The sequence below is a fragment of the Microtus pennsylvanicus genome, chromosome 13, assembly GCF_037038515.1.
Source record: "Microtus pennsylvanicus isolate mMicPen1 chromosome 13, mMicPen1.hap1, whole genome shotgun sequence".
Lineage (NCBI taxonomy): Eukaryota > Metazoa > Chordata > Mammalia > Rodentia > Cricetidae > Microtus > Microtus pennsylvanicus.
Genome location: NC_134591.1, coordinates 60,458,095 through 60,480,997, shown reverse-complemented (window position 1 = coordinate 60,480,997; position 22,903 = coordinate 60,458,095). Strand labels below are relative to the sequence as shown.

At 52.3% G+C, this 22,903-nt stretch overlaps 1 protein-coding gene across 2 annotated transcripts in view; it reads right to left on the bottom strand.

The window, feature by feature from the left end:
* The window catches only part of Phc2 (polyhomeotic homolog 2), a 105,750-nt gene that overhangs the window by 43,551 nt on the left and 39,296 nt on the right, over positions 1 to 22,903 (bottom strand). Inside the window, exons 2-7 of one of the 2 annotated variants that reach the window (XM_075947106.1) lie at positions 12,682 to 12,906; positions 9,636 to 9,797; positions 8,609 to 8,686; positions 8,029 to 8,193; positions 6,427 to 6,513; positions 5,155 to 5,467 (exon numbers count right to left, since the gene is read on the bottom strand). In XM_075947106.1, coding sequence (XP_075803221.1) covers positions 5,155 to 5,467; positions 6,427 to 6,513; positions 8,029 to 8,193; positions 8,609 to 8,686; positions 9,636 to 9,797; positions 12,682 to 12,855 — 979 coding nt within the window. In that variant the 5' untranslated portion in view covers positions 12,856 to 12,906. The remainder of the gene's footprint in view (positions 1 to 5,154; positions 5,468 to 6,426; positions 6,514 to 8,028; positions 8,194 to 8,608; positions 8,687 to 9,635; positions 9,798 to 12,681; positions 12,907 to 22,903) is intronic. The other variant, XM_075947108.1, reaches the window with a different exon arrangement.

Genomic DNA, 22,903 nt, shown 5'->3' with positions numbered 1-22,903 from the left:
GCGATTGGTTCTCTCTCTCTCTCTCTCTCTCTCTCTCTCTCTCTCTCTCTCTCTCTCCACACAGACACCCAGATATACACACACATGCAGGCACTTGTGTATGTACACAATCATGCCCACCCATGCAGTGAAGGGTGTTAAGCAAAGTGCACCCCCCACACTGCTAACAGATGCGTTCTGGATTTTCCCTTCAGCCCAGGGAAAGAGTTCACAATCTAAATTTGGTCCTATAGTGGGCAGGTGAAAGAACTTTCAAGGCCAGTTCTACGATTTTAACATCCAAATCACTGACACTTGGGTCTGCAGCGGCACAGCAGGTCTACCTGCTCGCTTGGCTGGCTACTGCTATCTTTCAGTGACAGTGTGACCATATAATTCGGCGGCTGCTTTGGGAGGAAAATACAGGACCCAAGAGTCCTTGAGCCCGCAAGCGTCACTATGTCCAGCCTACCACAGATGGAAATCTCCCTCTGCGATAAAACAGTTCCGTGGCAGGTCTGCCCATCAGGAGACTCCTTCTCTGAGCCAAGGCCTGAGGCGGGTTGAGGAGACTGAACAAAGGCCTGGCATCTGGAGCTACGACTGAAAGCGATGCAGGATCCGCAGAGACCAACAATTCCCCTTTATAACTGCACACCTCTCTTTGCCTGTAGCTTCCTCCTCACATCTGGGCCTGAGTGTTACCTAGAGCCCAGAGTTTGTTATCTAGAATGAGGACTCAAGGGACCAAGCCTCCTAGCTAGAGCCGTGGCCAGGCTCCTAGAGGTATTGGCTGCCCCAGGGTCTGGGCCTCTGGGACCCTCTGCCCTCCACGCTCCCGTCCTCCCAGCCCTAAAAAGGGCAGGGCCAGATCCTTTGCCTTCCCTTCCAAGGCCCAACATCTTAGGCTTTGCTCTCCTGCCCTGCCTCCCCTCCCCCATCCACCCTCTTTCAGGGCATAAGGGACCTTTTCTATTTGCACAGCCTAAAGAAGCTGGTTGCCAAGGTGACAGGAGCAGGAACAGCAGGGAGCTTGCCATGGGGGAGGGGCTTTGCCCCCAAACAGCTGTCAATGGGAGCAGTCCCAGCTGGGGCAGGAGGGCTTGCCTCTCTGGAGGAAACACCCCCAGGGAAGATACATTCCTCTTTGCTACTCTGCCCCCCCACCCCCAGTCTCCACTGCCTACCTTCCTCCTGGGGCAGCTAGCCAGCCAGCTATAAAAAATGCTCCGGTGTACAAAACACACTGCTCGCAGCGCTCTCCCCCTCCAGTGTACAGGGCTCTCTCACAAGCACAAGCATGCCCCTTCCTCATGGCCGCACAGTGGGTTGGCTGGGCAGAAGGCCAGCAGTCACCTCTGCCTGACGAACTGTGTAGCCTGACAGGTGCCGTTCTGCTCTGCCCCCCACCCCCATCAGGTTTAAAGAACTATTTCAGTCTTTTTGTTCCACAGGCCCAGAGAGGCCCAGTGGCTCCTAAGCCTCCCCCAGCTGCCTTCCTTTTGGGAGGTGGGAGTCGAGGGTGGAGAGGCTTGTGAAGGGGAGGGGGCGGGAGAGAAAGGAAGAATGGGCCAGACAGTGGGAGGCAGGAACAATGCCAAGCCCACTGATGTGTGTCTCTGGGGACAGGGTCTTTGTGTCCCTCAGCACACAGCTCTTCCACGGAAGGTTCTGTGGGGGCCACTGGCCTCCGCTCGGCATCACAGCCCACACTGTCAGGCTCCATCACACCCAGGCCTGTGACCCACAAAGCCTGCCATTCCCTGTCCTTTACCTGTCCAGGGCTCAAGAACAGAGAGCTGGCCACTTTGCTCTACAGACCCCAGTCTTAGAACCAACCCACAGGCTCTCTGAGCTTGGCATTGGGGAGAGAAAGGCAAGGAGGCACCGGATCACGGAAAGAACCCAGGGTGGCACTTGATGTCTTGTGTGGAGCTGAGGGCAGTGGCTGTGGAGTGGGAGCCAACCCACGCTGACCACCTGAGTGACTTCAAGGGCTATACAGAGTAAGTTTTTGGGGAAACCTCCCGGGCCTCAGCTTTCCCATCTCCAGTACCGAGAAAGGGCTCTCCTAAAGAAAGGTAGAGAGAAGTGGCATGCACAAACTGCCTGGCATGTTCTCCACCACAGGACAGATGGTCCCGGAGGATCTGTCCTCTCTCTCTGTCCAAACTTCCTAGAGATCCCAGAGATGCCAGCAGCCTCCAGAGATACTTAAGAACTTCCTTGTTTCAAACAACCCTTAGAATTTGGGGCTGGTTTTTCAATTTAGGGAGAAGCTACACTTGGCCTGGGCAGGAATGGGATTCCCAAGGTCCTGGGTCTGGAGATTGCTCCAGCTCTGGAACTTAGAAGGGGGGCTTTGACCTTCCCTCCCCTCAAGGCTCAGGGATCCTTTTGGGAAAGGAGGCAGAGAGATTGTTAGAGCCAGAGGTGATGGTTTTAATTCCAAGGAAACAGTGTCTTCTAGACACAACAGAGCTGATATGTATATGAACTCACAAAGACTGTGGTAACACGCGCAGGCCTGCACAGGTTCAAGCCAGACAGGGGCCTAGTGAGCAGAGGGGAAAATGACTTGGGCCCCCACCCTGAACCAAGAAGCAACTATGAGAGCAGAGGAAGCACCAGTTTTCTCCAGTGGAGTTTCACTGGGTATATTAACCACTCTTTAGGATAGGTCCCATGCCCCAGATTTGTTGGCCAACACAAAACAAAGTCGATGGTATTTTTGTAGAATTTTTATCTCATTTTGCTTTGTTTAGGCATTTTTTTTGTCTTATTGGTCTTTAGTGTATATATTTTGATTTCCGTTTTTGACATGTGTTTCTTGTTTTGCTTTTGGTTTTGTTTGCTTGGATTTTCTTGTTTGTTTTTTTGAGAGAGAGAGAAAAAAAAGAAGTTGGGTGGGTTGGAGGTGGGTGGGGAGGATCTGGGAGCAATTTGGGGAGGGGAAGAGATGATCAATATGTTGTACGAAAAAAATTTCCAGTAAGAATTTTTTTAAAATGTAGTTAAAATTCAAAAGAGGAGGAGGTGTTTGCTCCCGCTGCAGAAGCAGCCTGCCTCAGCTGCTGAGGAGGTCGTCATCACTGTCAGCTGCTCTAGGCCATGCGCACCCCTTCAAAGTGTCTGTCAGGCACAGCTCGCTCTCTTGCTTCTCTCGTTTCTCTTGCCTTTCTGTCTCTTGTTCCTCTTCCCTGTTCTGTCTGTCTGTCTGCCTGCCTCGCTCATGTCCCTTCTCTGACACTGCCTTTTGCTCTATCCCTCCCCCAATAAGCCTCTTGCACTAACTCTGTGGTGTGTTTGCTTAGTGGCACACCTTGGCAGGGCCCACCAAAAGGCATCCACTTGCCTTTTTTTTTTTTTTTTTGGTTTTTCGAGACAGGGTTTCTCTGTGGCTTTGGAGCCTGTCCTGGAACTAGCTCTGTACTGTAGACCAGGCTGGTCTCGAACTCACAGAGATCCGCCTGTCTCTGCCTCAACTTGCCTTTCTTTAAAAAAAAATACTTGTAGGAGGAGTTTTGGGGCCCTAGTTCCACCCTAATGTTCTCAACATATGTGGCTCCCCTTAGTCTGACCCCACCAGAATCTCAGTTTCTTTTTCCATCAAAGAACAAGACTGGGGCGGTCTGGGAAAAGGCAGTGCCAGACAGGAGGAAGACTGGGAACCGTGGACCTCTGCAGGGGGCGCCCTCCTCAGCTCAGCCGGGACCTATGCAAGGCAGTTACGCTGTCCTTTGTCCTGGGTGACTTCTGAAGTCTCTGAAGGGTGGAGAAATGGCTGGCACTGCTGCGGTTGGCCCGAGCTTCCGTCTGCCCGCCTGGGATGCCCACCCCTACTTGATCCTCTGGGCTACTGCGACTCACGCTTCAAGACCCAGGTGCCAGTGGGGCATGCTGGCGCATACCCGTAACCCAGTACTCGTGAGGCTGGCATTGAAAGATCAAATGTTCCAGGCTGGCCTGGGCTTACATAAAAAGACTCAGGTGCTGCTTTGCCTGAGAGACAGCCTCAGACGCATCCAGGCTGGCAGTGAGTAGCTGCTTGCCGCGCCTACACTGGATTACAAACCTGAATGGATTTGCTCGTGGATCTGCCTCCCTCCTTTTAACTGCATTCTCTCTTATGTAAGAAATCATACTTTGACCTATTTTTTTCTTTCCTTTTTGGTGACAGCGGGGATCAAAGCCAGGGTCTCACATATTCTAGGTAAGTGTCGTACCACCAAATGACACCCTAGTCCTACCCACCTTGGTTTTAATCTAGTAACACATTCTCAAGAAAAACTCAAAGGCCAAGCGGATTCTATTGGAGTCTAAGTGGTGTGGGTGAGGATGAGGGACAGTGGCTTTCTCAAGGAGTTGACCACAAGGACTGTCTTTAATCCAAGTGGTGTGGTCCCTGCTATATTTGTTCCTGTGGTCAATAGTTTGCTCCTGTTCCTTAGACTGGAAAGTCTGCTTCCAGGTTCTGGGTGCAGTTCTCATAAAGACTGACTGTAACAGTCAGTGCCGGGAGGTCCAGTGGGCAGGGAAGGAGGCTAGACTGAGCCTACGGATTTCTTCTCAATCTGAAATCAGCTCATCTGATTTTCAGTCTCTAGATTTACTCTCAAGCATGGGGCAAGCTTTTCCCAGCTCCTTTCCTCCAGGCAAGGTGGTCCCCCCCCACACTCCCACAGGGCTCAGAGCTTAGACCCAGAACTGGCCACAGTGCCACCCTCCCTGACCTTCCTGGCCTCAGCACACTCAGAAGAGGGGGCATGCCTGCCACACGTTAGTTAGCTGAGGTCTGCTGAAGGATGAGAAAGTCAGCTTCCTGTGTCCCATCTGCCCATGTGGCTCTCACAAACTCTGGCCAGCCACATCCTTTTCACTAATTTTGGGGATCTCAAAATAGTCCAACTCCCAATCCCCACCCAGTCAGGACTAAGACTGTTACTAGCTCCCAGAGCTAGGGTTGGGTCACTGAGAAGAAGGACTGGCTTCTCCTTAACAATGTGGTTTCATTCCTTAAAGGCAGACTAAGCACAAATGGAGCCTGGAGTTGGCAAACACCCCAGGATTGGGAGAGGACAGGGGAGAGGCTGGTGCCCTAACGCACACATGGAAAGGAAGGTTTAGATGATCCTCTTGATCCACAACCCAGATTTCATCTTCCTGGGGCCTTACCTGGTGCAATGAGGGGGTGAGAAGCCACAGCAGGAACTGCCCGGCCGAGCCCAGGCCGGCCGTCTATGTTCCCTGGCACGCTGCTGCCACCATCTCCTTTCCTGAGTGGCTCCGTCACACTGTCAGCTATACCAGGCTTGGCACCTGCAGGGGAACCCTGAGCCGTGTTCCTGCCCTGTGGTAGGGCAGGAAGAGACTGGCTACTGCTGGCTGTGGGTTTCAGGGCCAAGCTGGGCAGAACAGGCTGGGTGGGGGTAGAGCCGGAGGCTGCTGCCGCTGGTGTCTGCTGTGTTCGTAGGGTCAGGTTCTGTACCTGAAAAAAGAGGGGCCTGTGAGAGTCCAGAGATTACAGGAAGGAGAAATCTCAACACACAAGCAAGAGGAAGTTAGGGTGGATCCAGGACTAGCCAAACACCAAAGGGGGTTGTAAAAGGAGAGACCAAGAGAGAGACAGAGACAGAAAAACACAGCAGACAGGGAAGCACACGAGGGTTTGGGGGTACTTAGGGGCTGAAGGAGGAACCAGGAGCAGGTGGAGTTTATAAAGAACACAGAACTGAATTCTGCCCCGCTGTGGCGGGCGGACAGGGGCTCAGAGGCCAACAGCACTCCTGCTGGTACTGTCCCTCCTCCCGATTCGGTCAGAATTGACTGAACACTACTAAGGTGAGGCATGATACGGAAAAAGCCAGGACAAAAACGGCAGGCAAGCAAAGGACCAGCTTGTCCTCACAACCAGGTTAACGCCAGGCGTTTCCAAGACAGCTGCACATTTATTCAGCCCAGTCCCTGGTGCCCTCTGCTGGACAGAGGGAGGCACTGCAGGACTCATAACCTAGCTTCTCCAACCCTTGAGTTCGGGTCTCCATTCTGGAGATGGGGAGGGGAGACGGAGTAAGAGCTGTGTTCTCAGCTCCCACAGGCTTCTACACACAATAGCACCCATGTGCTGCAGCGACAGACAGGAGGCTAGGACCCATCCCGTTCCTTCTCTCAACGTGCCCCTGCTCCCAATCCCCACCTGACCGCCTCAGCATACTGCCCTCTGCTGTCTAACTATATTTATTCAGAGGGGCCAAGGCAGAGTCAAGGGGCGCTGAGGCCAGCTGGAAGGGAACTGAAGAGTGAGTCCAGGTTTCGTTTTGTTTTTTTTAATCTACTTCCTAGAAGAGTCCCACCATGCCCAGCACCCCCAAGGCTACCTGTAGCCAACCTCCTACCACCCTAAGATCTGCCCACCCGCCTTCCCTCCCGCAAGTCCGGGATCCTCACCTGGGCAGGGGTAGGGGGCCGAGCGGGGGAGCCAGTGCCGAGCTCAGGCTGAACAGTAGCGACGGTGGCCGTGGGCGTGAAGATGAGCTGAGGGGACAAAGGAACAGTGCGGCCTAGGCTCCTAGCTACCTGCACCAAGTTACCTGGCTGGGCCTGGAATCACAGGAAGTGAGGCACCTTTTACCTGCCCAGCGTGGGCTTAGCCACAGGGCAGAGCAGTTTAGCCAGGGAGCAGGTGTGAAGGCAGCTAGGCAGATGTGAAGGCAGGGCACGAAGCCTGGAGAAGGCAGGAAGCCCAGGGAAACTGGACATCTTAAAAGGCTTGGGGTGTGACAAACCAAGCCAGACAGGTGAGGGGACAGGGTGCAAGAGCCCTCTGTGAGGACCTCATTCGGAGGGACCCTCGAGTCACTGTGTCCTCAATATCCTGGTGAGTAGGAATGTGGGCAGCTGCCACAGGCCCATTTCCCAGGTCTAAGCTACCTCTGACTCGGGGGCTACGTCAGAACAAGAATCAAATCAGGTATGTGTAGTGGTCACTTTCTAGTCAAAATTTTTTGATTCAGCAGGGCTGGGGGTGAGGGAGTCTGGAAGCCACAACAGCCGGGGAAGGAGGTGGCCCGGAGCTATGGTGACGGCACCTCATCTGGAGGGGTGCAAGTCATGAGCCACCACTGGCTGGCACCTCGACCTCGGTGTGGCTGTCTCTGCATGCACGTGGATAAGCTGGTGTCTGGGCAGGGAACCTTCCCTTCAGCTCAATTCCCTCTGTGCTTAGGGGACAGCAGGTGGGCAGCAGGACCCCAGTGGGGCACTGAGTAAAGTCAAGTGTGGCTGCCAGTTGGCTGGGGACACAGAAGTCCGTCGGCTGCCGTCGGAGGCATTGCCTGGCGAGGGGAAAGTGCCTGCAGTGCCAGGCTCAAGACCAGGAAATGTGTGGCAACGAGACTGGAAAAGCTCCGAGCGTGATGCTCAGGCCAGAACAGCAAAGGCAGGGCGGGGCCACACTGTCTTCAGAATGATGTGTCCAGAACTCACTCTTTGGCATGGGGAGCATGAGCTAGGACTTGTCAATCAGAGCCCACCCCGGTTATGTGGTTGCTTCTCAGTCTGCTGTTGTCAGACCTAAGGACTCTTTAGGGGCAGGTACGAAGGCGCGATTGCAGGCATGCCTGTGCCAGCCCTGGTATGTTCTGCACAAATAAGCTCACCTGGCCCTAACTAGGGTGGGGCAAGCTGAGAGGCCCCAAGATAGAGGGCTGTCATGGGAGACAGCCCACCTCTGTGGGGCAGCTCAGCTAGCACCCGTGTCTCCTCATCTTTGTGTTCCAGGCACGCATCTGGGCACGCATCCTGCACTGTCTACCTAGCTAGTTCTGAGAAGAGGAGGGAAGCGAGGCACCATGGGTGACTTTCCCTGGCTCCATCTTGGATCTGACCCTTCCTGAGCCCTATGGCCTCCCACTCAGCCTTTGGGCTTCTTCCGTCCCCTTCCTCATGCTCCTGGTTCCCAGCATTCTCCGCTCCCATCTCTAATCTCCCAGCTCCCCTTTTCCCGACCATGTCCCCGCCCGGGAGCACACCCAGGCTGCGCGTGCTCACCATCTGAGCTCTGAGGTACATCTGTGCTTGGCTGGCAGTCAGGGCAGGAGCGGACGTGTTGCCTAAGAGCACGGCCTGCTGGGCGAGGCCCGAGGCTGTGGCTGAATTGACGCTCTGTGCCCGGTTGATGAGCTGGGCCGTGGCAGGCGATGCTGCCAGGTTGAGCTGATGAGAAAGACGTGCACATTAGGAAACAGGAGGTCTGGGGCAATGGTGCCCCCTCTGTTTCTTGCCTCCCTCTTCTGTTCTATGACCTATGCTGCACCCTTCAGGACCAGTTCCTGCTTCTGGCTCTGTTCCTCCGACTCTGCCCCACAGCTGACTGAGATGCACAGCTGCAGGGAGGACCCTGTGGTGCAAGCACAGAGTCAGCAACAGAGCCGGGACATCAGGAAGATCGTGGGGTGCTAATATCAGAGCCACAAAGAGCACCTGGATTTTTTTTCTGACAAGAAGAAGGTTCAGCTGTGACCCTACATGGCTAAGGACTCCCCTCGACTAGATCCAGGAACAGGGAGCATCTTAGGAGGAGCCAGGCTACGGGTGTGGACTCTGCCTGCCATTCTCATGCCCTACTCACTGAAGGAGATTGGGTGGGAGCCTGTGAGGACACACTGCTGCCGGACGTGCTTCCTTGTCTGCTGGCCACCAGGCTTGCCTGGAAAAGAACAAATTCTGGTCACCAGTGTCTTCTACCTCAGTCATTCATGGGCTCATTTTCCAGGAAGTGCTCTGGATAGTGGTCAGGGGAGCAGCCCCTAGGGCCTAACCCCATTTTCCTCATCCACATGGGCCTTAGGCATGGTCCTAACCCCTTTTTCCTCATTTACATGGCCTTCAGCATGGTCCTGTTTCTCTCATAAACAACCAGTAATAACCAAATCTACCAGGAGGAGCCACTGCGAGCACTGGCACCCTGACGGTTGGCTATCACCAGTGCTCAGCAACCAACTCCAGCTCTCTGTCTATCCATCCCATCCACTCCATCTCATGAAGTCCATGGCACCACGTGAGAGTTTTGCGCACTGGCGCGTACAACCTGTCCCTCTCCTCTGGCCAACTGCTTCCAGGACAGAAGTGTCACCCGCAGAGTTACTTCAGCAGAGAGAGCTTCCCTCCCATCTGATGGAGGGGCAGCCTCCTGTCCTTGCTGCAGGCCACTCTCTTTGCAACGCAGACAAAGGGCTTGCTTTCTTACACAAGGGTTCACAGCACCCTTGCCTGACATTAACTTTGCACACAGAAGGTACAGAAAAACCACTGTGTCAGGTGAAGGAATGAATCCACCAGTGAACGTATGTCTCCCTCAGTGGAAGGAGAGCATCCGCAGCTAGGCAGGCTTGCTGGATAAGTCACTGAACGGGCTCACCCAGCACTTCCTGGGCCAGCAGGTGAGAAGCCCCTGTTCCACTTGCCAGCAATAGGCCTCGGTGTCTGTTTCTCACCTGCTAAAGGACATATGGGGACAGTACCTGCTTCTTGGGGGCTCTGTGAGGGCCCTGAGAGGAACGGGGAGGCAGGGAGATGAAGTGCTTCCTCTCGTATAACTCCCACATTACCATCTACTTTCCAAAAGAGCCTGGGCACCAGGGCTGCCCGTCACTCACCTGCTGCACCGCCGCCAGGCTCTGGAGCTGCGCACTGCTGAGGTGGTGCTGCTGCTGCAAGGCCGCCGTCTGCAGCATAAGGTGCTGCTGTTGTGCAGCGTACATCTGCTGCAGGTACTGCGCAGCCGTACTAGGCTGCCTGTGCAGGGCCTGCTGGATCACCTGAGAAGTGTGGGATAGGTGGGGGGACACAACAGGAGTGTCAGAGTTTTACATTGCCTGTCTCATCTGTTGGACACCTGTCTCCAGCTCCTGCCTGGCGGGGTGCTTTGCCTCAGCTGCCAGTACCCCGCTGCTCAGCCTGCTCAGCGGGAAACACAGCCTCCCGTGCCAGCCCCTGGACTAGAAACACTCAGAGATATTTTTATCCCTTCTTGGCCATCATCTCTTTCATGGGATGCCATCTCTTTCATGGGAGGCCTGCACAGGCCCTATCTCCGCTCCCCCAATCTCTGGTCCTAGGGTTGCCCCTGACCACCAGAGACTGGTAGAGGGTTTCTGGTGAGGATCTCTCTGAAGTGGCTCCAGGGCTCTTGGCTAGCAGGCGGATGTCACAGATCCCCAGAACCCCATGCTCTGCTGCGCACATTTCCCCATTCCCTTCTTTGGTGCACTCTGCTCCGAGACCCTGATATATAAACTCTGTCCTTTTGATCCCGCTGTCCTCAGATTCATTCTGTTCTTACTCCCTCACTAGGCCTGCTTCCCATTGCAGTAGGTGAGACTCTCTGGCTCCTCCTCAAGAAGGGGTCAGGAGGAACCCCAGTGGTTCTGCATGGGTGCTGAATGCAGACCCATCAGAGCAGAAACCCCAACAGCCTTTTGCCAGAGTTCTGGTGAGCGACAGGAGGTGGACATATTTGACCCAAATGTTAAAAATAGGAGCTAAAGACTCAGGTTTGAAGGGCAGGGGAAGAGGCTGGGATGGGGACAAGGGTGGGAACAGGAACTGCAGCTTGATTCAGTGTGAAGCAGAGATAACTGGGAGAGGTGACAGTCTGGAGTGTGGCCTGGTGTATAACAGAATCCCCAGACTTCCCACTTTCTGCTGTGGCTTCTCCCCCACTCACCCTTCTGGACTTAAGACCAACACAGCATGAGGTCGCTTGTCTAGTTTATCCAAACTGTAACAGCAGAGTTACTTGGAGTAAACATTTCTCAGGAGTGGTTTCTCTATTCTGCCCTAGCTGCAAGGATGCCCAAAAAGAAACTATCATGATTAACACCGAAGGGCAAAGGCCACCTGTGCTAGGTTTCTGGAGAGTTAGGTTCTTCTCTCATCACGGTGGTAAGTTGTTACCTCCTCTGGGACTTCGTTTTGTCAAGCGTGAACCTGTGCCTAACTACAGCCATTTTTATATTGATGGAGGAAGGTCATTGGCTAATAAAGGAACTGCCTTGGCCCATTTTATTGGTTAGGACATAGGTAGGTGGAGTAAACAGAACAGAATGCCGGGAGGAAGAGGAAGTGAGGTCAGACTCGACATCTCTCCTCTTGGGAGCAGACGCCTCAGAGAGAGACGCCATACCCCGGGCAGACACACGCGATGAAGCTCCGACCTAGAATCTTCCCAGTAAGACCGGTGCTCACAGATTATTAGAGATGGGTTGATGGGGATATCAGAATTAGCCAGTAATGGCTAGAGCTAGAGGGCCAAGCAGTGATTCAATGCATACAGTTTGTGTGTTGTTATTTCGGGCATAAGCTAGCCAAGTGGGCGGCTGGGGTGTTGGGGACGCAGCCCCGCCGCCCTTATTACTACATTATATGAAGATACATGTGGTCAGCCACGGTGGTTCGTGCCTGTAATCCCAGCTTTGAGAGCCTGAGGCAGGAGGATCACTATGAATTCTAGGCCAGCCTGGGCTGAATAGTGAGTTCCAGGCCAGCCTGGGATACAGAGTGAGAACCTGTCTCAAAATAACAACAAAGATAGATATGGAAGCTAGTTCCAGGCACATGACATAGCAGGTGGTGTACATGATCACAGCCACATTTTGGGACTGTGTCTAGCTCCCTGGTGGGTCTCACAGATAGCACTTAGAAAACTTCGGGGAAGAGGTGATAGAAAGAGGTGATAGAGCCTCAAAGACTAAGGATTGTTTGGGGTCACCTGTCTTTGAAAATCTTAAATGTGTGTGTGTATGTGTGTGAGCATATGTATGTGTGTATGAGTATTGTGTGTGCTGTGTATGTGAGTGTGTACTGTGCAAGTGTTGTGTATATGTGAGTGTGTGTGTATTGTATATATGCACATGTAGTGTGTATTGTGTGTGTGTGCAGGTGCATGTGTGTTTATATGCATGTGTTGTATATGTATGTGTGCATATGTTCTGTAGGGTGTGCATACAGGTGCATGTGTGTGTATGTGTGAGTGTGTGTTTTGTATGTGTGTGTGTATTGTGTACATGTGGTGTCCGTGTGCGCACACATGCGCGCGCATGTGACTGTGTATAAGGAAACTTGAGGTCAATGTCAGGTGACATCCTGGATCACTCCCAGCCATGTTCTCCCCTTCTGAGTCAGGGTCTCTCACTTCTGGAGCTCACTGGTTAGGCTAGGTGGCTGGCCAATGAGCTCCGAGGATCCACTTGTCTCCATCCCCCCAGAAACACTGGTGCTACAGAGTTTCCTTAAAGTGGGTGCTGGGGACCCAAGCTCAGGCCTCCGTGTTCGCATAGCAGGCATTCACTACTGAGCCGACGTCACAGCCCCTTACATTTGTCCTTTAGGGGGCAATGGCCACTTAGACGGCCAGCCTTGCTTTCGGCCGAGTGGCTCCCAGTCACGTTGCCTTGCTTTACTTGTCTGCCCTCAACGCCTTTACACTTCTGTTCTCACCGTCCCTGGGGAGCCAGGCTCTTCTGATCTAAGTTCTCTCTCGGCCTCCTGTGTTGGACCCATCTAACATCACTTCCCCGCTTTTAATCATGCACAAGTCTGTACCCACTGGCCCACTCCCTCTGCCCATCTGGAACTGTCAGCGCTCCTTCTGGGCAGCCTTGTTGATGAAGGGACATAATCCCAGGACAATTAGGGTTTTACCTGCACAGTCTGCCGGTCAGGAATACCACTGTACACAGAAATCTGGGGTGCAGGGGGGCGGCCACTGCCACCACCGCTGCTGCTGCTGCAGCCGCTGCTGCTACTGGTCCCGCCGGTGTTGCTGGTGGCACTGGCACGACTGGATGTGTGGGGGACTGGCAGCTCGTTCTCCATGGTCTATGAGGGGCAGTCAGGGTGCTCAGGTGGCAGAAGAGCAGGTGGGTGCTGGGGAGGAAGGGAAGGGAATAGGAAGTTAGCAAATGTTTGTCACACATGCACAAACATCTGGCCCTCTGTGCCCCGGGCTTCTGAATCTGTGACTTCAGTGACCTTGGATGGGAAACACTTGGGGAAAAAAAAACTGTCTGAACGAAACACATGAATCCTTCTCTTGTTAGTCTCCAAATAACGCAGTGAGCCTACTTAGAATTTTTATCTTGTTAGGTTGTAGAAGACATCCGGGGCTTATTTAAGACACATGGGAGGGTTACGTGGGTACATGCATTTGTGTAAGGGACTTAGACATCTGGGTGGGCAGTCTGAGAACTGTCCTCCTGAGGATAAGCAAGCGAGACTGGCCAGACACACACCAGCTTTCCAAGCGACTGCCACGGCCACTAATGAACTCAGGGTTTTGTTTTATTTTGGTTTGACTTTTAGAGACAGACTCTCTATTGGCAGCCCCCTGCTGGTCTCAAACTTGCAATCCTCCTGTCTCCACCTTCTCAGTGCTGGGATTCTGTGCATGCGGCCCTTGTCTGGCTCGGAACTGAGGCTTCGAGTCACACTGGCACCCAGAAGAAAAGGGGGATTTTGAAATTGGGTGTGTCTGGTTCTAAAGCCTGGGGCATGTGCCATCTGCCAGAAGAGATAAAACTAGTAATGGGGGGGGGGGTTCTGGTGTGTTCTCCGTGGTAGGGGCCACCCCACACCCGCCAACCTCTTTGTCTTTGGGACTGATAAACTGAACACCAGAATTTACACCAGGTACACACAGCCCAGGCGGTGAAAGAAGTGGAATGAAAACCCTCTAGAGAACAGAATGAGAGAAGAGAAGGGACTAATCAGAGGTGAGGAGATGACAGAAGTAGTTTCTTTGTTTTGTCTTTTTCAAAGGCCAAGTGCCTGTCTGCAAACTGTGCCTGTGACCTGGGTCACCGAGCAGATCGTCTGTTTTTACTGCCGAGAGGCCCTTGTCCATGAATTCCTCTGCCCTGACCTAAACTGGAGCCAGGCTTCACCAGGGCTACTCGCTCATTAAGAACGCTTGTGGGTGATGATGAGGGAGATGCAAGGGCTAACAGTCTAGCTAAATCAGCAGGTACGGAGATACAGCACCTCGCTCTGTTGAGATCCATCTTATCTGTGTTCCAGGAACAAGAAACCAGGCTTATGAGAAGCAGCACGAAGCCCTGTTCCGGGCCTTGCAAAGACCGAAAAACCAGCTGTCAAATGTAACTTAAAATTTTGTTTAAAAAAATTAATTTGTGGATGCATATGTGTGGTGGCCCTACAGGCATGCTTGTTGTGTTCCAGGATGTGGAGGTCCAAGGGTGATGTCGGGTATCTTCTTCATTTCTCTTCACCATGCATATCGAGGCAAAGGCTCTCACTGTTTGGCTGGTTTGACTAGCCGGATTGCTCCAGGAATTCCCTGTCTCCCCGTCCCACAAAGTGGCAAGTTACAGGCAGGCATTTGTACAGGTCCTAGGGATCTGAGTTCAAGTCATGACGCTTCCCCTGCTGAGCCATCTTGTCTCCTCATCTCCCTTATCTCCAGCCCGCTACTGTGATCTCAAGTAAACCAGCAAATGACAGCTCTCTCCAAACACGGGCTGCCCAGCAGGGTCCTCATCTCCCTTTCCCTAAACGGTGACCAAAACTTGGATTCAGCTCACACTCTTAAGACATCTTAGCTGAAACATTTGCAAGAAGACAAATGAGAAACAGGCAGACACTGGGGAGGAGAGGATGCCCAGGTCCTGGGTTTAGCTTCTCGTCTCTGCTTTTGGTTGAACAGGTGCTGTAGAGTGTGTTCTCGGGCCTTGTGGACAAATGCTAGCACTATTCCTCTGGGGAAGTGGGGCCACCGAGAACAGCATGGCTCCCAAGCCTTTAGCCACCAGGGGACACAGCTGGTCAGTGCCCACACCTTCTTCCGTCCAGCTCCTCTGGCTCACTTGGCTTTGCTCCCAGCTGTCCCATCTGTGCTCACACTCCCCTCCGTCCCCACTCATCTGCAGCTGCATCCTGTCATCCTGTCCTGTGTCCTCGGTCTGCACACGCTCCTCTCGCTGTGCTCTCTGGGATAAAGCATGCTCCCCGATTCCTGCTTTTCCCTTTTGGATGGATCCTGCCCACTAATGAGCCCTTCCTCACCAATCTTGATCTCTCCGCTTTCTCCAGCCCCGTTGCCCCTTACTTCCCACCAAGCTGCAGCCGGTGGGCTCAGAATTATCAGGACCTGAAAAGTCTTGGACACCTTGCAGCTTTGCGGCCCTGGACTCACTGCTGAGGTTACTTCTCTGTCCCTGTCCCCCAGATGCCTTCCTCCTTCCCGTTGTCTTCAGATCAGCAGCCCAGCGTGAGTCCCGGGGGGAAAAGCATGGGATATGGCTTCCTGTAAGTCCTCCTGCCCCTCTGTATTCAACCAAATTTCTCTTAGGCCACCCAGCTGGAGGGCCACTCACACACGTGATGCTTGCCTCTGTCACACACTCGCAATGGACTACTGCCAGGAAGTCACTTGCTTGGGGGTCCGCCTCCTGCACCCCATCATGTCACACGTACACACACATGCCTGAGGGTCCTTCTGCTCACTGCGAGTTTAGTTTCCACTTTGCCTGCAGAATTCTCCCACTCGTTTCAAATATTAGCCATTTGTGAGTTAATCAAACCTTACGGTATCTACAGTATCCATAGAGATGACTGAGCACCGCCTCCCATTAAACTCTCCAGTAGATGCTTCAGGGCTAATCAAGACCACCATTTCCGGCAGTTATTAACATCCCAGCTTAGTCAGTAAGAAAGGGACTTAAGCCAGGTTTGATGACACACACTTGGAATCCCCATACTCGGGGGGGGGGGGAGGCAGGAGGATTGCTATGAGTCTAAGGTCAGTCAGGGTTAAATGGTGACTTTCGGGTTAGTTTGGACTGCAGAGGAAGACTCTGTCTCAAACTATAGATGCAGACACACACAAATGGGGAGGCAATGTCTAATTTATCTAAGGTCATCGCAAAACTGACATTCTACAAACAGGTGTGACTTCAAAGCAGGTTCCTGCAACTTCAGGTGAATCTGACCCGGCCACTGTTTCGGTGACACTGGGACCAGTCCACGTCAGAACATACCAGAGCAAAGTAGCCGAGATGTCTAGACTGAACCCTAATTACTAATGTTCACCAGATATTAACACACACAGCCTCTTTATATCATATATGAGCATAATAATACATGATATTATTTATGCATGTGTACACATCAACCACTTCAAGAACTCAGACATTACCACAATTTCCCTTGCTTTCCTAAGCAAGGCCAAGGCCTAGTTTCTGAGGACAGAATGACTTTCTCGAGGGCACATGGCTTGGATTCTCCTCCAGGATCCTGGGCAGCATCCCTAGCCAGCCATGGTAATGGGACCTACTCGGCCAGGGGCCTGGAGCTCACCCTGAGGTGAAACCAGCAATGAGCTGTCTTCTCATGAGCCTCGGGTCGTGAATTTGGGAAAGAATTCAAGAGTGGAGCACGGCAGCAGCTTCCCGCCTCCTGTTCCTCTGGTTTGTGTGGCAAAGCCGTCACATCTCCGCGCTCACACCTCCTTCCTGCCTCAGAGCTCTGGGCAGGTGGGAAGAACAGGAGGCTTCCTGGAGGGTTAGCCAGAGCTACTGACATGTCTGTCTGAGAACTCTCATTAAGGCCTGCTGCCACAGGAGAAATCGGAATCCGTAAATTTCACAGCACCTAGGCTTTAAACATTCATCCACTCCTACTCAATTTCCTTTTACTTCCTACTCTCATTGCCCCATTTCTTCCTCCTAATGACTGCCTTATTTCTTTCCAAGGCCACCCACCCCTGTGGACTCCCACTGTGAACCACAGCCAGTCTCTCTGATGGCTGACAGCCAGAACAAGAAATCTGTTTTTCCCTAGTTCCAACTCACTGTGTGGTTCTGTGTGAGCCTGAGCTCCAAAGGCTGCAATTCCTGTCTCAGTCAGTCCTCCCTCCCAACCACAAGGGACCACTTTGAAGGATGTGCTGACTGGAACTGGCTTCGATAGCGATCTTATTACAGGTCTTGGCCGCCCACAGGGCCCGAGACCCTGGCAGCTGGAGAAACGCTATGGTTCTGCCCTTTCAGGAGCCGCCAAGTCTAGGAAACACTAGGCCTTTGTCCCCAGGGTCGGGGAAATCCATTTGCTGTGGATTATGGCTGTGATAGCGTCCCAGAGAAGCAGAGGGGAAAGATACTGAACACAGCTCCTCAAGCCGAGAGAGCCCATGGGTCCAGTGGAGTGAGGCTTGCTAATGGAATTAGGACTTGGTAGGAAGGGGGAGGGCTAGTGAGCCATCATGGCTGCTCCCAGGGTCAGCGTATCGGCTCGTGTGCTGAGCCTGAAAAGGCAGCATGGAGGGCTCATCTTGGGTGCCTCCCCTTGAGGGAGAGGACATTAAGAGAGAATTCAGCTGTCTGGACTGAGGGAGCTGGGGAAGACCTCCTTCTGCACCCCCACCCTGCACAGTGCTCCGACAGCAGTGTGAAGTCACGGAGACACTGGGGGAGCTCAAACCTCACCGCTCCCTCTTGACCCCCATCCTCGGCTACCTGCCCTGTCTCTCAGAAACTGGGGTAAAGAGGACTGGGGAGATGGCTCAGTGGGTTAGCATGAGGACCAGAAGTTGAACCGCAGAACTTAAAAGGCTGGATGCGTTTGTGTGCACTGAGCACCCCAGCAATGGGTGGTGGGGTACAGAGGTGGTAGGATCCCGGGGCTTACTGGCCAGCTGCCTAGTCAAACCAGTGAGAGACCCTGTCTTAGAAAATAAAGTGGAAAAGCAATCAGGGAAGACACCTGGTATGAACATCTGGACTCACATGCATGCGTGTAATCATACACAGGCACGCAAACACACGTGAGCACACACACACATGGCGGGGGCAGGTAATCAAGGAAAATAAAGCAAGAGAATTGTTGAAAGGCAACAAAGACAGATGTGAAGGAAGACCCCCTATTCTAGGAATGCAAACGATGGTTTCATAGGAGAACACAACAGCGTACACGGTCTGACAGTCTTCCTGACGGGGCCTGCCTATTTCCTGGTACCGTATAGAAGGCAGCTTCTGTCAAGCATTTATACTCCAGCCTGGTGCTGATTTGTTGAAGAAAATGGAGAAGAAAGAGAAAGATTTGATCTCATGTGTAGACACATTAGGCAGAGGTCCCGCTGGGTCAGGCTGGAGACTGAGGTGTGAGGGTGGGTTTGTCTTGGCTCAGACAGCTGTAGTCTCACTGCCCTGAGGCGGGGAAGTTGACAGAGTGGTGAGAAGAGGCCAAGACTGGAGTGCGTTACTGTAAGCCATGCAGGAAACCAGAGGGAGGTCGGAAGGCCTCAGAGGAGCCCGGCTCACGACCACTCCATCTCAGAGCTCCAGTCCCCGAGAGGGAGAGCACAGTTCTCTGAGGTCAGACCACCTTGCTGGTCATGGCCGTCCTAAGAGTACTGAAGTCTACTGCCTGCTTTAACCCTGATGACTGAACAAGGTCAAATGGAGCCTGCAGAAAAGTTACAGAGATACACACCACAGTCTTGTCACTGTGAGGGCTCTGTGTGCTTCACCTCCGGGGCTCCCAAAATGTGGCCTTGAGCAAGCTCTCCAAAAATGTCAGCTTCCAGGCCCCACTTCAGACCTACAGAAGCAGAAATTCCAAGACTAGGGTTTAGCAACCTGTTTCCTGGCCGTCCATGCAGGGTCTCTGATGCCCAGAAGTCTGAAAGAAACTGTAAGAAGACCACTCTAAGACTCTAAGAGAGGAAAAAGGAACGGCCACGTGCATATGAAGTTCCTCAAAGCGGGGGCTAAAAGTTAGACAATGAGAAGAGAGGGGAAGAGTTAAGAGTATCTCCCCTGATAAAAATCAAAAAGCACCTGCATAAAGAAGGGGCTGTGCCGGCCACCCTCAGAGGCCTTTCCGGAAGGCAGCGGGTGCAGCTTTCAGCATTCCCTTTTCACCATGCCCTCTGTGCCCCGCCTCCCTGGTCCGAATCTGCTTATCCCATGCCAGTCGGTCACAGTGTCTGTGCTTCCTAGAGCCCAGCCTTGGCTTGGTGTGTCTTCACCTGACCTTTGTCACACTTAGTTAGTGTGTGTGTGCTCATAGGCACACTGTGGGGTCAGAGGACTGAACTCAGGTCTCCAGGCTTGGTGACAAGTGCCCTTACCTGCTGAGCCATCTCGCTGGTGTCCTCACTCTCTTTGATTTGCCCCAGCAGGCATTGACTGGTATTTTCATTTATACTGAAATTACCATTTACACTGTGGCTGGCCAGCAACAGCGGATGCTTGCTGAGTGAAGAAGAGACAGGCTGGAAGCCCTGCCTGCTGGTACACTTCACTCTTGACGAGAGCGCTCATCCGGGTGAGAACTCCAAGGTACCCTGTCACTGTTCTGTGATCTCGACACTTTTGAAACTCTTACTCAGCAGGGACACATTTACTCAAAATTGTTCAGTCTCAATGAACAGGACTCGAATAAACTCATATAAACTTGGGAAAGGAGTAAGAAGAAACAGAGGAAGGAGATGTTGACGTGGTGGCTGTGGAGACCCAGGCCCTGTGACAGGCACGCACAGGAGAGCCTGGTCAGACAGCCTGTGGTCAAGCCCCAGCCACACCATCTGTTAGCTGAGCTTGAAGCATCTGCACAGGCGGAGACAACATCCTACTTCACACAGACTCTGCCAAAAAGAACCAAAATGCATAGACCCGGGAAACATTTTTTAGACAAAACCTACAGGAATTCAGTGTGCTGAGTTCAGAGGTGAGAAAGAGCACTAACGGGACGCGGTCATATAAACGCACCCTGGCCACGTCGCCCTTCTTCCGCCTCATTTCCCGATTTTGCAAAATGAACAGGGGAGCAAGCAGCATAGACTTCACGCTTGTTTTAAAGAGTGCGTATATTTTTGAGACAGGGTTTCACTATGTAGCCCAGGGTGGCCTGGGACTTGCTATCTAGATCAGGATGGCCTTGAACTCAGAGCCACCAGCCTCAGCTCAAAGGCATGCACCACCACACCTGCAAGAGAATAATATCTGGAGGGCAGTAAAGAACCCAGTGCGAGTGGGCATTGGGTCCCGAGCCTTGCTCATGCCAGGCTGGTGCTAGACCACTGAGCTCCACGCCCAGCTTGCTTTGTGAGAGACTCCCCAAGTTGGCTTTGTGCTCACTCTGTAGCTCAGGTAGGCTCTGAGCTTACAACCATCCTGCCCCAGTCTCTGGAGTGGCAACCATTACAGATCTGTACACCACCATGTCTGGCTAGAGTCAAGCTCATTCATCCATCCATCCATCCATCCATCCATCCAGCCAGCCAGCCAGCCATCCATTCATCCATTCATTTATACGTATGGGTGTTTTGCCTGCATGTATGCACAACTTATGTGTCTGGTGCCCACAGAGGCCAGAAGAGGGCATCAGATTCCCTAGAATTGGACTGTTGTGAGCTACCATGTGGATGCTGGGAATCTTCCTCTGGAAGAGCAACCAGTGCTCTTACCTGCCATCTCCCCAGCCCCCTAGAGAAAATTCTTTATGCTATGATATCAGTTATTTCTTTCTTACGTAGTCCTAGTAGAACTCTACATTTTGGGGACTTGAACACAGAAATCTTAGCAGCTGAGGCGCTAGAAGACTACTATGAGAATCTCTTCATATTGAATCACACGTGTACACAGGGCACACACATGCATGCACACACATACACACATGCACATGTGTACACAGGGCACACACACGCGTGCACACACATACACACATGCACATGTGTACACAGGGCACACACATGCATGCACACACATGCACATGTGAACACACACACATGCATACACACACCCCAGTCCAAGGTAAACTGAAAACATGCAAGAGTGTGGTGCACATGCGTGTGCATGTGCTCACGCACAGTGTCACAATGCTCTCATGAACATATGTGGGCTGAGAAAAGAGGAAAGCGAGAGATTGGAAGCTAGTCACTTAGGTTTCTAATGCCATGCCTTCCGCTCGCAGCGCTTCCGATGTGTAGAGTGGAGATTGCTCAGTAAGTGTTCTTAGGGTTCCTGCTCACGCAGTGGCTGTACAAAGACATTTACACTACACTACGTCACACTACACATTACACTACAGACAGGTGAAATTTGGGGTTCCTTCCTCCGCTCTCCTTCCAGCCTCTGACTACTTTGGCTCAGCGCACTTGCTAGAGGACTCAGACAGCCATCCGAAGGGGCTTTCTCCAGCTCTGTTTTGCCTCAATAACTTCTTGTGCCAGTTGGTCAAGTCCTGGGATCAGAAAGCAATTCCAGAGGGCAGAGGATGTAGCTCAGTTGGTACAATGCTTCCCCAGCAAGCAGAAAGCCCTGGGTTCGATCCCCAGAAACACATAAACTGTCTTGGCTACAGAGAGTTTACACACACGTACATATACATTTTTTGAAAAGCAAATCTCTAAAGATTAATGAAATAAATTAATATTTCAGAATGGTTAGGTCCACCTCTTGGGACTCTCCATCCTCATTTGTCCCAAATAATGGCCTTTAATCACCATTACTATTCCTACAAGTCCAGTAGGCCTGTGCTCTACTGTGACCACCAGCCTTTCTCTAAGCACATTTGTTGGCTTTACTGAGATCACGGGACTATGTCCAGTTTCCTGTACTCCTAAGGACTCTCTCCTCTCTGCAGAAGGATGGATCCAAATGGGTAGAAGCAACATTTCACCCTTTCCTGCTGCATCTAGCTCTAACCTCCTTCCTTTCTCATGGTTATAAATTGTAAGCTGTCAGTCTTGACTGAGGTCTCCAGGATGAGAGGAAGGGAGACTACAGTGGTTAGGAAGCAGAACGGGGGCAACTTCCCTGAGTGAGGCTGTTTTTCCCTGTGGCGCTGTCTAAGCAGAGCTGGGCGGTCCAGGGAGGTGTAGTTCACAAGGCAGTGTCCCCAGGAGCTCCTCCAACACTGGTGTGATGCGACTTCCGGAAGATGCTTTGCTGGACTCCAGGAATGCACCTGGACGAGCTGTAAGCGCCTACAGTTTCTAGCTCTGCCACATAGGAATGCTTTAAAGGCTAATACTGTTAGTTTATTTCTCAAGGTGCGGGGCAGGCCCTTACTGGTTTTACATAACAAAGAAAAGAGAGAATTCTGTCAGTATGAACTCCCTGGTGCTCACCATCCATTTACAGGGGAGGCAATCGCCATCCTAGCACATGGATGGGGCAGCCAGGAGGCAGCCCAATAGGAGAGCTGATTTCCTTCATCACCATCCAACCGGCTCACTCACTAACTCATTTATCTTTTTCTTATTTATTAAACACTCATTATGTACTTGGTACTGGATGGAAAAAAAAAGTGATTGATTCTGCTCTCTCAATGATTATCAAGTGATTGATAAAAGATGAATCCATAAATTTATCAGGGGTTAGAACAGTTGAGGCTTCCTCCCCAAAAGGGCCAGGTAGTATGTAAGCTGCGCTTTGCAGGACACATGCAGCCTCTATTGTAATTCTCTTTCCACCTACCCTCCACTTAAAAGCCCAAGTTCCGTTATTCAGCCCGAAGGCTCAAAATAATTTTTAGTTCAATCGGCCCAAGTTTTCTTTCAGGAGGGTTTTTCAGAGACACTGGAGTCAGGAAGAATCACTGCAGGTGGGGGTCATGCTGTTACACATCACCCGGCTAGTCTCAGAGCAGAAATTTGCTGGGTGGTCACTGTCACTTAGGAGCTAAATGAAAACACCAACTTTCTGGTCCACAGTGGTTCTCAGACTTGAGCGTCCATCAGCATCACCCAGAGAGTTAAACCACTGGCAAGTCCCACCCCCAGAGTTCAGATGTGGCCATCCAGGGGCCAAGATAGAGACTGTATGAGCAAGCTGACCTGAGAGATAAGGGAAGTCACCATCTGGGACATGAGGCTTTGCGGGACACAAGAGAGGGCTTTGAG